The 18,297-nt window shown below is 39.6% G+C and overlaps 1 protein-coding gene across 1 annotated transcript in view; it reads right to left on the bottom strand.

Annotated features, from left to right (window-relative positions):
* The window catches only part of RAB31 (RAB31, member RAS oncogene family), a 364,691-nt gene that overhangs the window by 124,483 nt on the left and 221,911 nt on the right, over positions 1 to 18,297 (bottom strand). Inside the window, exon 5 of the mRNA XM_044067354.1 lies at positions 5,820 to 5,926. Within this exon, the coding sequence (XP_043923289.1) occupies positions 5,820 to 5,926 (107 nt within the window). The remainder of the gene's footprint in view (positions 1 to 5,819; positions 5,927 to 18,297) is intronic.

Raw genomic sequence — 18,297 nt, 5'->3', positions numbered from 1 at the left:
AAGGTAGCATAGGTATATTTTGCAAAATTTGAAAAATTCACACTGAAATACATGTAAAAGTTTCCATGCATACAAAATAACATTGGTGAACATAGGAGGACAGGCAGAACCCATTACTATATCAGAAACTTGTTTAGAAAGTTCGCCTTTGAAATACATAAAATTGTTTTTTAGCTCCATCAGTGTGCAGTCTTCAACTAGTTTAATATTGTCAGTATTTAAAAATTGCAACTTTAAAAGCCCCCTCTTGGAATAACTCCCTTATAGGTATACTAGAAAAAAGACTAAAGATGTCAACTGTCAGGAACCCAGTGTTACTTTCCCACAAAGCACTTTTAAGCCTCCCCAAAATTTCCTAGGAGTCTTTTAGAAGGTGGCTGTCCATAAAAAAAAAAAAATAATGTGTTTTAACAGTCTGTCAATAAGTACTCCTATGGCATGGGTTTTGGACCAGTGTGCTAATACAGTAGGCCTAAAAGGGGGATTTAATTTACTTTTGTGAACCTTGGGTATACCGAAAATTGTAGGAATAATGGGATTGTTTTCCTTTAAAAAGTTGTATGCATCAAAGTCTATTCTTCCATCAATCCTAACTGGCAACCTATTCTTCTGTAGGGTCTATTAATTTGGTTCCTTGACACCTGTTGGTATGTATTACCATCCTGAAGTATTTCTACCATGGCCCCTGAATAGTTGTGAGAATCGAAAAGTACCATACCACCACCTTTGTTGGGTTGCATAAGTCTTATGTTTCTGTCATTAACCAAATCATTCATAATTTTTCTTTCATTAGGTGTCATATTCCTGTAAGTCAATTTCTTCATCCTCCCAGTTTTATAAAGGTCATCCTAGTAAGCTTGCTCGAAAACGTGAATGTAGGCTGTAGTACGGGATTAATGACACTCTTTCTTCTACAAATTGCTGGTAGGTTGGTATTCTCATGGTCAGTATTCTTGTCCTTAAGTAAAACTGCTAAACTTAACTTTCTTGTAAATAGTTTCATTTCAGTGGAGGTGTCTGCCAGACTAAAATGCCTGTTAGGTACAAATTTAAATACTTTCTGGAAAAGGGAGAAATGGTTGGGGTAACATCAATATTAGCATAGTTAAAAATGTTGTAGCCCTTGTGGCTTAAAATCAACCCCCCCATGGAAAGTCAAAATCATCTCCTTCTGTTCCCCCTCCCTTGTTGTACCTCTGGGGTGGAGGGTGTGATGTCCCTGGGAGATCTCCCCTATTATCAAACCTCATGTCGGGAGAAGGGCTCACACCATGAGAGTGTATTGCCTGGTCAGCCAACCTCTCTGACGTACGTAAAGATGGAAAATCATCCTCTGTAAAGTGCACCATACCCTCATTGTAGTCGCTCCCAGTGTCCTGTTCTAACATATTTGGGAATCAATTCTGTTTTATTTTATTTGTTGTTTATTATGTTAATATTATGTTATTATGTTGAACATTAACAGATCTGCTTGACTGTATTATGTAATAGTTATTTTGGCAGTTATACATTTTTATTCACAAGATGGCACTATACATTCATCAAAATATTTTATTTATTTATTTAACATTTGTTTACCAGGAAAGTCCGACTTGGAACAAAGCCAATTTTCAGTGGAGGCCCGGGGAGAAACACTCCAGATGGATGTCTTTAAAACATGGGTAGAAACCGGAGCACCCAGAGGAAACTCACATGAACTCAGGGAGGATATGCAGACCCCACACAGAAGGCACTCCAGCTGAGAATCGAATTTATGAAAATATGTTTATATTGATTCAGGAACTATTTATTATACTATCATATAAAAGCTAACAATTTTAGTACGGACACTCACAGGTATGTGGTATGGATGAAAGCTAATACTTTATATATGAGATTTATAACTAAACGTTGCCCTTTTTAAACACTTATATTTCTCATGTTATCCCTCAATCCCTCATATATAGTAGTGGTATACAGGACTAATATTCTCTGTGAGACGCTGGAGGACACAAGGCTGGAAACCTTTTAAGTGGCTTTACGGCATGCATTTCTAATATCCCCAGTGTCTAGTGATTATTTTCTCTATTTTTTATGACGTGTCTTTAAGGCACACTACACAGGTATCCTAAGTTTCTGGTGTTTCCCCCATCCCTATTATGTGCAAGTGCTGTTACAGCATAAGAAGTTATCCGCAGTGTCTAGTGTCCCACTATTCTTCTTATGTGTAAGTGCCATTGTGGCATGAAAAGTTATCCCTTCTGAGAGTATTTACCATGACCCATGTCTGTAGGCCAAGCCCTGGTGTCTAGTGTCCCACCATCCTTGTTACTGCGTAAGTGCCATTACAGCATGAAAAGTTATCCCTTGTGAGACAATTTCCCATGACCCATGTCTGTAGGGCTAGCCCTGGTGTCTAGTGTCCCCCCCCGACCCACATCTGTAGGGTTATCCCTGGTGTCTAGTGCTCCTCTATCCATGTCTGTAGGGTTATCACTGGTGTCTGCTGGTCCTCTGTCCAGATGTTGCAGGCTTTGCTCATTAGTCTGGGAGGGGGTGTGTGGAAGTATGACAGCCACCCCTTCCCACCCACTCTCCCCTAACACACAACACACACACAATGGCATTTATGCACACACTTGGGCATACTTACAAGTACACACACTTCACGTAACTCCTCACTAAACCCCTACTGTTACCTCCCAGGTAGACACACACTCATGTATAAGCTCACAAGTACTGCCATTCACATTAACACACACCCCCTAACACAAGCTGACCACTAAACTCACCAGTACTTACCTCTAGTGTGATGGATGAGCACGACCTTTTGGCCATGTTCACTACCATGAGAACTCAGAAGTGTCCATGCTACTTTATACAGCTGAGCAATTGCATAAATGCCTTACTGCAGGCAGTTCCGGAAACTGCGCAAGGCTAATTAGCATAAACCACTTCCCAAGTCTGCCTAATTATTACTTAGTACAGCCTTGGAGACAGTCCACTATGGTACCTTATGTTTTCATGCTGCAGCACCATTGTAGGTCAGTGTCTGAATCAGAAATGGTTACCTCAAGGTATACAACTTGTCTACACCACACAGTAACATTTCTGAATCAAGCCCCAAATCCTTTTATAAATAAAAAATTCTACTAAGAAAGTAACAATAAAATACATGTAATGTCACTGCCCCTGGTATTACCCAGGCTAAATCATTCCTGAGTTACCTCTTCCATGTATACGTACATGTCAGTGACTTTTTATGCTCTCTTATTTTTCTGTCATCTATTCTTCTTACGGAAAATCTATAGGATTATATTGACTACTTAACCGTAGCACATGCTAATTATGTTGCTGAAATGTATGCTTGTTTAATTCATAACTATCTGCTTTATTCTTCCTCATTTTGTGAAATATCTTGCAATGCTCTACCAGGTTCTTATCTACTCTCATTGTATATTCTGTCCACTTGTATTTTTAACAAAAAGAGGGAATATCCTATTATTGTATGCTAACAGCTGTAAATTCTACAATCTGTATGCTACTACTCTGTAATGTCTCTCTTAGGTTCATAGGTAGGTACTAGGCTATTGGCCCTCGGGCCTATACAAGCCCAGCCAAAAAGGTACCCTGGCTTTTGCCACCCAAGAAAATAATTTTCCTGTGCCACTGTTGAGCAGAGCCACAGAAGTGATCCCCGGGGTGAATTTCCTATTTCCCATCCAATCATCAAGATTTTTCTTGAAGCGTACTAATGAGGAGCTTTGTTTGATATAGACAGGTAGTTTGTTCCAGAGTATGGGAAGTCTCTGGGACAGGAATCTATCCCTCCGACATGTTCTGTTTATTGTGGTGACAAGGTTTAGGTCCCTACAGCGTGTAGCTCGGAGGGATTGGGATTTCTTTAAGTGGAGCATGTCCAACTGCTCTGGGTTTGACATAGCTTTGTATGTTAGGCAGAGATCACCTCTGAGTAGGCGATATGCGACAGAGTAAAGCTGGAGTTTTTTGAGACGGTCTGCGTAGGACATCTGTTTGAGGCTGGTAATCCTCTTTGTGAGGTATTTCTGCTGCCTTTCCAGCTGTTGTAGATGTCTTGTGAGGTACATACCAAAAGGGGAGTTGTACTCTATAATGGGTCTAAATGAGTGATGAGTAGAGGGGAACAATGACCTCTTTTTTTCTCGATGAGAAACCTTTTGTGATGAGGTGTGCCATGTAGAAGGATTTCCTGACTACTGTGGCGATGTGATTATCAAAGGAGAGACTACTGTCCATCTGTGTCCCAAGGTCTCTTATCACACTTTCGGTGTTAAGTATACTACCGCCTATGTTGGAGTTCATGGGTACAGAGTTTTTACCAAAGGGGATGACAATACACTTTTGGCATTGAGCTTGAGGCCATGGCTTTGACACTAGGCATCTGTCTCAGTGAGGCCCTTTTGTAGGATGTCCACATCATTAGGAGTTTCGATTATGGCTCCTAGTTTGCAGTCATCTGTGAACTCCGTTAGCCAAAGACCTTCTGTGTTAGCCTGTACTTCAGAGAAGTAGATACCAAACAGGAGAGGACCCAGGACTGAACCCTGTGGTACTCCACTTGTCACTGGTCTGAAGTCGGATTTGGAGTCTGCTACTTTCACAGTGTGGGTTCTGTCAGTGAGCCAGCTGGCAACCCATCTTGTGACATAGGGATTTATACCTAGTTTAGTGAGTTTATCTATAATTCCAGAGTGGGGGATGGTGTCAAAAGCCTTGGCAAGATCTAGATAGGCTGTGTGAACCACCTTACCCTTGTCTACGGCTTTGGTGACTGCTTCAAAGAAGTCTATCAGGTTTAGGAGACATGATCTGCCTTTTACAAACCCGAACTGGGTGGGATCCAGAGTTTGGAGATTACCAATGTCTTTGTTTATAAGTTCCATGATGATATGTTCCATGGCCTTGCAGACTAGGCTAGTCAAGCTAATGGGGTGGTAATTCCCTGGGTCCGTGGTGGCTCCCCCCTTGTGGAGTGGGATAACCGTTGCTGTGCGCCATTCAGCAGGCATAAAGCCTGAGGTGAGGCTATGATTGAACATGGTACTTAGGTGGGGTGCCAGTTCGTTCTGTAGTTCATGTAGAACGCAGCCTGGGATGTTGTCTGGTCCCATGGCTGCTGTGTTCTTGGCTTTGGAGAGTGTGGTTTTTACCTGTGCAGCCATGATTACAGGAACTTTGCATTCTTCCAGTACAGAGATGGGCTCTTTAGGGGGTGAGAGGGGGGTAAAGTTAGCACTGAACCTATCTGCCAGGATGTTGGCAATATCAGTTGGGTCTGTATATTTAGTGCCATTGTGCTGTAACTCAGAGCAGATCTGAGTGTCTTGTAAATTTTTATTCTCTCTGTAAACTTATGGAGTTTTTCTCCCCAGGACTCTGCTGAAAATGGACACTTGTCCAGTCGGACTATTCTGGCAAACAAATGTTAAATAATAAAATAAAATAATATTTTCTACGTAATGCTGCAAATTGTTACTTGAGTATTCTGTATGTTGTATATGTACTTTTGTTATAATTTCTTGTGGGTCTTTTGTTCCTGGGCCTCCCCTGAAAAGGGCTTGCTTCCCCAGTCAGACTTTCCTGTTAAAAAATAGAATAAATAAATTAGCAAAGAAGCACCATATACTGCATCTTTTGATCATTTTTTTTAGTTATATTGTATAATTACACACATTTAAAAAGGAATCAGAGTTATGCATCATAACAAACTCATCACTAAATTAATCTTCATCACATGTATTACGCCTTTTTGACATCTGTGAGGGCTTATACAAAGCAATAACATTTATAGGCCATACCTTAAGTCAGAAAGATCACACTTGTTTCCAGCAATAGCAACAACTATGTTTTCAGGGCCATGTTCTTTTAACTCTTTCACCCATTTCTTTAAGGTATGGAATGATTCCTACAAAAAACAAACAAAAAAAAAGCAAGAATTAGTTATGCAATGCATATATGGAAGATAATTGATTATGCAGCATTTCTAAGGTTTTCTGTATCAGTATTGTTATGTGCCCATCACTTGTTAATCTTCTATGCTATGGTGGAAGCTATGTACAGCATTCAAACTGTACTTGCTTACTCAGCTAGTATCGTGCCTAGACAGGTGAAGTAATTAAGAGTAATGACTAAACTATAATCTGTGGCACATGTTTATCATTGTTTGCTTATGTACTTTTTATCAAATTATACTTGTAACATGTTTTTAATGTTTCTGTTTACCCTGGAGCTTTTCTCCCCGGGCCTCCACTGAAAATGGACATGCATCCAGTCGGACTATCGAGGTCAACAAATGTAAAATAAAATAAAATAAAAAATGACAATTCAGAGCAATGACAGTAAAAGCTCTGCTGGCTGCTAATGGTGATAGCAGCAGGAGACAGTGAGTCAATGCCCTCACATCACTATAACCCACGACTTTGCTTCTCCAAAAAGTCAGTGACTCAATCCAGTGCAGAATTTTCTAATACAGGGGTGAGATGCTCTAAAGGTTTAAGCAAAGGGAGTGTGGGGTCTCTGCTAAGGACAGTTAACCAAATGAGCTGCTTTAAAGGTGTATGTGAATACAGCTTTGTAGGAACTTTGTAGTGAGCATATAACAATTAAGCTTTGACAACCAACTAACTAGTGCAGCTAGTCCTTTCTCTTCAGTCTTGGAGATGGCAGATCATATACCCATGTTCTCCCTCTCCACGGCTGTCTCCTTAATAAAAGTCCCCAGATGTTCTCCCTCTTCAAGACTGTCTCCTTAATACAAACATCTCTGGCCTTCTCAGTGCTGCATAGGCTAACACAGGGAAGAACTGCATAATTTTCTGTTTAGAGTTGCCAGTTCATAGCTCCAGTTCAAGGAGGCTCACGAAAGTCAGAGAGACACTCTTCAGTCCTATGTGCCCATCAAGAATGCAAAGCAGCACACTTGAAGGCTCATACACCTGTGAATAATTTTGTGCAACATATAAAAGCTCAATACACCTGCAAAGAATGCTAATTGTGAGAGTTTGCAACCAGCATCAGTTAGCTTTTTACTGTGTCTGTTTTTCATTGTGCAAATATGATGATGCCAAATTAAATTCTGCAAACGCTCCTGAACTACTGGATGACATTCTTAATGTAATCTTTATGGTTTCACACAACTCATAACTACACCCACTAGACATAACAAAATTAATGATAACTGCATAATAATAGATTGCATAACGGTATTTCACCCCAACAAATACATTTCTTCTGGTACTCTTTCTGATACACTCAGTGACCACCTCCCAGCATATACTAATACAATTATTATAAAGTAATTTGTAACCTATCAGAATTTAACACTGACACACTTACATTCACTCTAAAATCCTTGCCCATCCTTTAAAACTTTAGATCATCCTTTAGATGAGACTGTTCAGGAATTGATATCATATTCCTAAATATTCTCAACTGCCATGCCCAATTAAGAAAAGATGACCATGCTCTTTGGCTAAACAAAAGTACTAAACTACTCATGCAAAACAGAGATAAAGATAACACATATCAAAACTTGCAAAACTTCGAAGAGCTAAGTAACCAAAAACAGGTTAATGCAGATTGTTCAAAAAAAATAAAAAATCCCAGAAACAATCCAAAGAAACTCTGTCTTGTCTGAGACCTATTACATCCCAGAACTAAAAGTCAGCCAAACCCTTCTACCAATTCTTCTGCGATTGAAATAGCATTTACGTTTAACATACAATTCATTGACAGCATTGCAAACTCTACCCGCTGCCCTGGCTCTCTTTGTGATACCCTCAGTGACCACTAACAAATCCACACTCCTATACAATGTGGCCTTCGCACTGCTGCCCTACTAACCTTCACAAAACACAATCAACCAAAACAGGGACAGTGGAAACATGAGCCACAAAGCATCACAGAAAATGAAGAAGTCTGCATCACATGGGATCATCCATTACCAACAGTTCAAAAGACAGATGCTAGAAAACCAGATATAGTGGTCCAAGAAAAGAAGACAAGAGTAGCATTGATCAGTGAAATTACCACACCCAGTGACTATAGTGTCTTGCGTACAGAGAGACACAAAGTCATAAAATATCTGGATCTGCAGGCAGAAACGAGAGCAATGTGGAAGAAAGATACCAGGACAGTTCCAATAGTAGTAGGAGCAATGGGTCTTATAAAAAAGAATCTACAATCATACTTAGATATGTTACCAATCCATGTAACTCCATATGAACTGCAGGAGGAGTCATTACTGGGCACATTGCAGGTACTGCGAAGAGCACTACTGGCTGACATCAAAGATTGAAACAATACTAATTTCATGAGCTTTAATCGTACTTTGACTTAGGAATAGGGTCCATTCCCGTCATGGCATTAGAAACCCAAAAGACTTGGAGAAATTAAAAAAGTGACTCTGCCATTATTCCTCAATACACATCATCCCCACCATGCTAACTTTTACCTTACAGATTATCTCAATATCCTCTATAAAAAAACTCCCAGAGAAACTAAAGCCAAGCTCAACCTCCCAGCAGAATACACTATAGACTACTCCATATCTATTCTTATAAATACGTCAATACAAGAAGCCTATGTTCCATCCCTCTGGAAATGTCATACATCATTCCACTCAACAAAGGCGATAACTCAAACTGAACTATCAAACTTTAGACTTACAGCTGTACTGTCCTCAATGTCTAAAATTCTGGAAAACGTATTCAAAGCAACTATTCTGCTTCTCCTCCACTAACAAATCCACACTCCTATACAATGTGGCATTCACACTGCTGCCCTACTAACCTTCTCAAAACACAATCAACCAAAACAGGGACAGTGGCAAACTTGTTACTTCCTGACTTGTTGAAAGCCTTTGATATCAATATTTTGTGAACAATGTCTTCTTTAGGTCTATCCCAGACTACTCTCCAATGGTTTAGTAGCTACCTATCCAACAGACACATCAATTTATAGAATTAAATAAAGTACAGTTTTGTACCTACCATAAATGTAGATGTTCGAGGATCCACATTGCTGCAGTCCTAACTATTGGGTAGTCCGCTGTCCAGTCGGCCCGAATACCAAAGTATATGGCTGACGTCGGTCAGGGCGCATTAGACTGACGTCAGTACGTCAGGGTACTAATGCGCATGACCGACGTCATATCCTCAGTCTTTTCTTGCCCCAGATGTCAGAAGACCCTAAAAAGATAAGGCCAAAAACCAAAAACTCCCAACAAACCTGCACCAAAATATATATACAAAATATACAAAATTAGCAGAATATAACCTCACCTACACAACCACCCCTAAACACAGAGGGAAGGAGGGAGGGTAAATTGGACTGCAGCAATGTGGATCCTCGAACATCTACATTTATGGTAGGTACAAAACTGTACTATGTTCTTCATTCCACATTGCTGCAGTCCTAACTATTGGGTAGAATCCCAAAGCAGAGGTAAGGGAGGCTGGCAAATCATAAGGAAGCAGGAACTGACAACATGCCTTGCAAAATAGCTGTGGCAAAACCAGCCCTAGACTTAGAGTAGAGAGGAAGGTGATAATGCTTAGAGAAAGTATGCACTGAACTCCAAGTAGCTGCCTCCAAAATATCCTTAGTTGCCACCCCTCAGAAATGCTGTTGAAGTGGCAGTAGCCCTAGTGGAATGAGGCCTAATCCCAGCTGGAATCTCCTTGCCATGATGGGAATAACAAAATGTAATGCAACACCCAATCCATCTAGAAATAGTTTGTTTTGACACAGGCTTGCCCTGAGAACTCAAAGCAAAAGAAACAAACAACTGCTGAGACTGCCTAAAATCCTTAGTCCTGCTCAAATAATAACGCAATTGCCTGTGTACATCTAAAGTGTGCAAAATCTTTTCCCTTTATTTTGGGGATCTGCATAAAAGTAGGCAAATGAATAGTTTGGTTTAAAGCCACACTAGAAACCACCTTAGGCATAAAGGAAGGATTAGTACGTAAAGATACCCTATCCTTATGAAAAATCAAAAAAGCTCCACTGCCATAAGGGCCTGCAACTCAGAAACCCTTCTTGCAGAAGTAATGGCCAACAAAAAAGCAGTCTTCCATGACAAGTATTTCAAGTCAGCAGTAGCCGAGGCTCAAAAGGTTGTAGAGTAAGTTTCTCCAACACAAAATTGAGATCCCAAGCAGGAGTAGGAGCTCTACGTGGGGTCTTATATTCTTTCCCCTCTAAGAAATTGCTTGAACAAAGGATGCGAAAACAATGGTGGGTCACAATCATAGTGAGCTGAAATTGCTGCAGCATGAATCTTAATGGAAGAGAAAGACAAACCTTTGTCCAATAACTCAGTAAGATATTGAAGAGCCACACTCAGATTTGGCTCCGAAATCTCCAAATTGTTTGCTGCACTCCAAAATAAAAATCTCTTCCATTTTTCTGCGTACACTTTCCTTGTACTAGGTCTCCTGGCTTCCATAATCACATTTAAAACTTGTTGAGGAAGTTGAGACCTGCTGTCTTTCAAAATAGAATATGCCAGGCTGTTAGATGAAGAGAGTGAAGCTTGACATTGAGCAGGTGACCGTCTCTCTGAGACAACAGGTGTGGAATCAAGGGTAAAGGCCATGGAGGCTTCTTTACCAGACTCCTCAGTAATGGGTACCAGTGCTGCCGAGGCCAATCTGGAGCTATTAAAATCATCCTTGGCTTGTCTTGTCTGATCTTTAGAAGCACCTTTGGAAGAAGAGGCAGAGGTGGAAACGCATACACATGAAGATTTTTCCAACTGAAAGAAAGAGCATCCACTTTCCAAGCTGTGTGATGAAACCTCTTTGTGCAAAACTTTGGCAGCTGGTGGTTTAGTGGAGAAGCGAACAGATCTATGTCTGGAGTTCCCCAGGACACTGTCAACGTTTGAAATACATGAAGATCCAGTTTCCACTCGTGGGGATCCATGATTTGTCTGCTTAACACATCTGCTAAGGAGTTCTGTGCTCCCGGCAGAAACCTTGCCTGAAGAGTTAGTTGCAAGCTGAGCGCAGTCTCCCATAAAATCATTGCTTGCCTGCACAATGGGTAAGAATGTGTTCCCCCTTGTTTGTTGATGTACCACATGACAGTTGTGTTGTCTGTTAGAATCAACACCTGCCCTGGAAGAAGTAACTCCTTGAAAGCCATTAATGCAAACTGGACTGCTAACATCTCCTTCATGTTGATATGTAGATGCTGTAGTCTGGCAGGCCACTTGTCTTGTATCCACTTTCCATTTAGATGAGCTCCCAAGCAATGTCTGAGGCATCTGTCGTTAGAATCTGACTCGCCTCTGGCCGGGTCACAGAGAGTCCCTTGTTTAGGTGACATTCCTGAGCCCACCACAAAAATTCCTTTTGAATGCAAGGTATTATTTGAATGACAGTGTCCAAATCCTGGCAGTGCTGTGTCCATACATTTTTGAGATACCATTGTAGCTTCCTCATATGCAGTTTGGCATTGGGAAGCACCAGAATACAAGATGCCATGAACCCTAAGGCTTGAAGGACTGTCCTTGCAGTCAGCCCGGACTGAAGAGATAGTTGATGGAAGTAACTGGAAAGATTCTTTTGTTTGTCCGGGGTTAAAAGGCCATCTGGGCTGCTGTATTCAGTCTCACACCCAGAAAGCACATGTCTTGAGAGGGTACTAGACTGGACTTTATTTCGTTCACAGAATACCCTAGGCATCTTAGCACTGCTATGACATATTCCAAATGCTGTAGAAGGTCTTCCTTTTCTTGAGCCAGAATCAGGCAATCGTCCAAGTAAGGATAGATTTGAATTCCTTTTAGCCTGAAGAAAGCTATCACTGGAGCCAGAACCTTTGTGAATACTCTGGGCGCAGTAGATAAGCCAAAGGGCAATGCAGAGAACTGATAATGAGAATTTCCAGCTCGAAAACGCAGATACTTTCTGCAACTTAGTCTTATAGGCACATGAAGGTAAGCTTCCTTGAGATCTAAAGTTACCATCCAGTGATCTTTGCCCAGCAGAGGTAAAAGCTGTTGTAACGTCAACATTTTGAACTTGGGAATGTCCAGATAAGTGTTGAGGATAGATAAATCCAAAATTGGTCTCCACGTGTTCCCCTTCTTCGGTACTAGGAACAGGCGAGAATAAAATCCTAGGCCCCTTTCTGGCACAGGAACCGCTGAATGGCCCCTATTTGGAGTAACAGAGAAATTTGCTTGTGAGCCTCTTGTCTTTGTACAGGAGGAATGTCTGGCATGCCTTTGAAAGGAGGCAAGGTGTGGAAATAAAACCTGTAACCGTGGTGAATGATATCCAGAACCCATCTGTCTTGGGTAATTAAATCCCAATTTTCTTTGAAAAGAGACAGTCTTCCTCCCAACGGTGCTGCCAGGCGAGAATGAACTGGCAGCTGAAAAGGCAGGTCATTGGGTCTGCTTACGAAAGGACTGACCCCTGCCTTCACCAGAAGTCTGAGCAGGGCAACTCCCTGTCCTAGGCCTAAAAGAACCCTGAGCTCTGCCCCTACCACGTCTAGACCTACCCCTAGACTGGGAATCATAAGCAGGATAAGTCCATCCCTTAGCAGGCCAATTTCTACTAAACTTCGGAGGCTGCACCTGCAAAAAATCTTTAACAGTTTGCATAGACTTAGCCTTGTCCTCCATTTTCTTCAAAACTGCTTCTACAGGCGAACCAAACAACACATCAGACTGCAAAGGAGCATCCAAAATCCGTGTCTTAACATGCTCAGCTAAATTCTGATCTCTCAACCAGGCGTGCCTACGAAGAACAGAACCAGTGGCAGCCACCCTGGAGGAGGCCTGCACAGCATCAAAACCACATTGCAAGGAATGTTTACCCACCTGTTCAGACACATGAACTAAATCCTGCAACTCTTTACACTCAATACCTTCCGCCAAAGCATCCACCTTAGATTTCAACTGTGAAAGAAGATAATTCTGATATTTCAACATGTGAAACTGACAATTCAACGCCCTCATGGCTAAAGTGGAAGAAGTATACACTTTCTTGCCCCATCTATCCAAAGCCCTTGCCTCTTTATCAGGAGGGACAGGATTTTTAACAACTGAGGCCTTCACACCTTTGGGCCCCTGAGAGACAGTTTCCGGGTCTGCCCTAGGACTCTTAAAAAGATACTTATGAGCTTCAGGCACCCTATAATACCTATCCGGTTTAACTGGGGCAGGAGGCAAAGAATCAGGATTCAGGGAAGCCTCTGCAAAAACATCTTCCACCACATTCAAAACAGGAGGTATAGCTAAAGGCCTATGCTGGGGTAAAAACAAGAATTCCCTAAGCCTTTTCCTGGAATCAGAGAAATCTTGACCTTCCCATTTAAAATGCTCCCTCATGGAATGCAGAGTCTCTGAAAATGAAAAATCCTCAGGAGGAGAAGCTGAAGGAGTAGAATCATCCACATCAGAATCAGAATAAGGAGGGAACTCCTGCAAGTCTTCAGCTGAAGACTCAGAAGCCTCCGAGCATTGCTCAAAACTCTCAAACTCAGGTTCCACCCTAGGCCTCTTATCAGGAGGGGGCATAGAACCCCTTATCATAGTAATCAAATCCTCTGCCATTTTAAGCATATGTTTCTTAGGCAAAGACCCAGAAGCACTAGGAGAAACCCCCACTGAAGCAAAACTTGGCCTGCCCCTCAAAGAAGCCTTGGAAACAGAAGGGGAGGCTCTAACCACCTTAGGAAGAGAGGGAAGAACAGCCACCTGAGAAGCCCCCTCAGCCTGGCCTACTTCCTGAGAGGAAACATCCTGTAACAGTAAAGTCTCTCCCTGAGACTCCAAAGACACACCTGGCAAAACCTCCGGCTCCACTGAGCCCTCTAAAGAACCGACGTCTGGGACTGTCGGTTCTTCCACTCTAGGCTTTGCTGTTTTGTCCTTGCGCTTTTAGCGAAGCTGGCGTCAGAGCATCCGACGGCATTTTATAGTTACAACGCTTCCCAAACACTAACCTGGCACAGTCTAACCTTCTCTTAATAGTGCGTTTGTTAAATCTAGCACAAGAGCGGCATCCAACAACGTCGTGCTCAGGCCCTAAACAAGGTATACACAAAGTATGGTAATCCCTATGAGGTATCTGTTTCCCACAAGAAATACAGTTATTCACTTTTTCTGACATCCGGTTAAGTACTGAGGCAAGAAAAACCAAAATATTCCCAACGGGTACTTAGCCAACTTTGATTCGGTCTGAAACTCTGGCTTCAGAAACTTTCAGAACGCCAACCTGCACTCGCAAAATTGCTTCTGCATCGGACCATGCGGCAAAAAAGACTGAGGATATGACGTCGGTCATGCGCATTAGAACCCTGACGTACTGACGTCAGTCTAATGCGCCCTGACCGACGTCAGCCATATACTTTGGTATTCGGGCCGACTGGACAGCGGACTACCCAATAGTTAGGACTGCAGCAATGTGGAATGAAGAACATCACTCTCTCTCCCTAATAACACTCTCTCTCCCTTCCTGCCAGTTACTACTGGGGCATCCCGAAGCTCCAGCCTTGATCCTCTCCTCTTTAATGGTTTCACAAAAATTTGTATACCTCCTCACAGAAAGTCGCCTTAATTCTCGACATGGGCGATTCATTCATTATTTGCATCACGGATAGCTTAAGTGATTTTCAATAAATCACAAAGGCTTTTAACTCCATCCAAAATTGGATCTGCAATGCACAACTACTAATGAACCCCAAAAAAGCTAAGTTACTCTTTTTCACTACTCAGCCGATTGTTAGGGGTTGTTGCTTTGTTGCTTCACATCAATGCGTGAAGTGCTCAGTGAAGCTGTTCAGCTCCAGTACAATTGGCCAGAAAGGTGTTACATCCTATGTGATACAGCATGGTATAGAGGATATATATATATATATATATATATATATATATATATATATATATGCACTTTATGTTGTCAGTCCATATCTGATTTAGTTTGTTATGAACGAAAACATATTGTACTTGTGAAGCGTTAATGTGGTTTGTGGAACGTCTGCTTTGGCTGAATAAATATCCTTTGCTGTCATCTGGTTGGTGTTGTTCGTGTCCCTTGGCACTTTTTGCAGTTTCTCAGTGTTTTTGTGCCTTGGTGTAACTCTTTTTGGATTTACTCTTTTTCTTCCCTAAATCCCCTACACAAGACAAAACCCACTTTTAAATGATCTCCTTTGATCCTACAGTAATAGAAGTATTTCCATACACTAAAGGATTAGGGATGTTAATAGATGATAACGGTAAATCTGATGTGCACATTCAGCACACAATTAAAAGAAATCACCAGAAACTAGGAATACTATGCTCAGCAATACTTTCTTGCTAACACTACAAAAACACCCCTGGCTACTGCCTCTCTCTTATCATTGCTCTTATATAAGGTAACAATCCTTACCAATCTTCAGACTACACTAGAAACTAAACTAGAACAATGCTACAAGACTGCAAACTTTACTGTTAACAAACCATAAAGAACCCACCACTACTCTATCCTAAAAGAATTACTGTGGTTTGAATTATCCCAGCATCTCACTCAGCTACTTGTGACTCATGACATAATATATAAACCTTCAAAATATCCAGCACTAAGCAACATTGCCACAACTACTACTCCAACAGAAAACTATGCTCATATGATATAAAAAAATTTACTCTGCCTACAAACCTGAGAGATATGTAGAAAAAGTGCAGTTGTATAACTTACTATAACAGTAGATGTCTTAGTGATCACTGTTACATATTCCAAATTGTTGCCGTTTCATGTTTACCTGCCATTGTGGACTTTTTATTTATTTAACTAAATACAACTGTTCTAAATTCTCAGTTGCATGCTTACATACAAATGTATAATTCATGAATTGTATTTACAATACCCAGAAAGACCTCGCCTAGACTTTCCCATACAGTCAAACATTCAGCACATGGTAATAACTTTTTTTTTTTTCTCAAAAATGTTTTTTATTAATTATATGAATAGCAAGACAATTAAAAGATTATACATAACAAGAAGGCATAAATGAACATATAACAATTCATCTAGTGATAACAACCTTCCTGAGATTTTGATAAATTATTTAGAAATAAAACATACACCATATGTACACTATATACAAGTTAGGCAACCTGAGAGAGAAAAAAAAAAAAAAAAATATTTAACATTAACTATTTAGTATGTTTAGAAACTTTTCTAACACAACCTTTCTAATAGCTTTTTTTTTTGGACTCCCACCTAAGTATCTTTGAGCATCAATAAATTTAAAAGCCATTTTCTGGAAAGTAACCCATTTTAATTTAGAACGATCAATCCAATTTTGTATTATATAAAGTTTTAGTAATGAGCAAATAAAAATGATAACATGAATATCAACTTTTGAAAGATGAATCAATGGAATATGTAGAATAGCAAATTCCCGTCAACGTGGATTTTGATATCCCATTTTCTGCAGTCTGATTTGCAAAGATGTCCACAATCTGTGAGAAAAGTGACAATACCATAGAATATGAAGGAGGTCTGCTTGGGGATGAGAACAGCATGAACACGAAGGGAACTTATTTGGGTTAAATTTGTTTAATTTGATTGGGGTAAAGTAGGCATCATTATTAATCATTAATTGTGTGTATGCTAATTTTTTAAAAGGGATAAATTCCTTAGTGTGTCTAATAGCCAGGACTTTCTGAGATTCTGACAATTGGGAATTATAATTCAACCAAACATTAGATAAAAGACAGTTGTGGTCCATCATTAAAGAATTAATTAATTTATATGAGTTTGAGAGCATTTTATCAGATGATGAAAGTATTTTGATAATCGTGTTAAGGTTTTTCAATTGTGAGTCTATGGGGACCAGACATACAAATTTGTTTTTAATTATTGCTCTTAGTTGTGTAAGAATTGGTGAGTAATTCCAGTTTACTTTCAATAACTTACGCCAGTCAGATAAAGGCAAGTCAAGATATTTCAAAACATCTCCTACTTTTAGATTTTTAATTAAAGGATAGTTTGTTAAGTTCAAAAGTTTATTGTCCAATAATATATTTGGGTTTAGATGAATTGGCTGAACATGGTGCGAGATCTTTTCTAGTTTACACATTTTGAGTAAGGTTTGGAAATCTCTAATCTTTTGTTTAAATACTGTAGATTTTTAATAAATAAACTATCCAGAGAGATAAAGGGAATAGCTTCAGGATTTAAATTATTAGAAATGACATAATTATACCATAATTTTATCCATAAAGAGTGATTTGGATAAGAAGTGTTATTGAATTTAGAGATAGTAAGAAGTTTATTGGATGAGACAATCAAATAATAGAGATAAAGATTAGGTAAACCCAAACCTCCCTTGTCCTTCGAAAATGCCAATCTAGAATAGGAAATTCTAACAGATTTAGGGAACCATATGAATTTTGCCAAAGCTTTATTTACAGACTCAAAAAATTTTTGAAATTATCTGATCAGATGATGAGAATTGGTAAAGAAATTTAGGCAGAATATTCATTTTAATAATGGCCACCCTTGAAAGAAATTAAAGGTTTAGATGCTTCCATCTGTCCATATCAGACAATATAGAGTTCCATAATTTATTAATATTATTTTGAAAGGAAGATCTATTATTGTGTTCTAAATTGATTCCTAAATATTTTATATTATAAGTAAACTGAAAATGATCGTCTGGAAACAAAAAATATTTGTGTGCTAAATGATTTAAGGGAAAAATATGAGTTTTTGTAGAATTTAAAAGATAGTTGGAAACCAAAGAAAAATAATCAATAGAATTCATTATTTTTCTGTAATCAGATAATGGAGTTTGAAAGTAGATTACTAAATCATCCATAAAAGCAGAGAAATGAATATTAGTATTAAGAATTCTAGGGATGTTATGAAAAGTATTTTGAGTAATAAACAATAGCAAAGGTTCTAAATAAATGTTGAAAAGAAAAGGGACAATGGACAACCCTGTCTTGTTCCTTTAGTGATCTTTATCGGAGCAGAAAATTGACCATTAATGTATAGTCTAGTAAACATATTCTTGTATAAAACTTTAAAAAATTTATAAAGAATAAGGGAATATTAAAACATAACATAGTTTGAAATAGAAAGTTCCAACATACTCTGTCAAAGGCATTTGATGCATCTATAATCAAAGCATATATAGGGTTTGGATTTTTCTTAATGAGATGAAGTATAGTCTCTAAAGATAGAGTATTATCCCAAGCATGTCTCTGAGACATAAAACCTGATTGATCTGACGAGATAATTGAGGGTAAAATCCGTT

Source organism: Protopterus annectens, chromosome 3.part1 (assembly GCF_019279795.1).
Source record: "Protopterus annectens isolate FY-2018-M chromosome 3.part1, PAN1.0, whole genome shotgun sequence".
NCBI lineage: Eukaryota > Metazoa > Chordata > Ceratodontiformes > Protopteridae > Protopterus > Protopterus annectens.
This window is presented reverse-complemented; position numbering and strand designations above follow the sequence as displayed.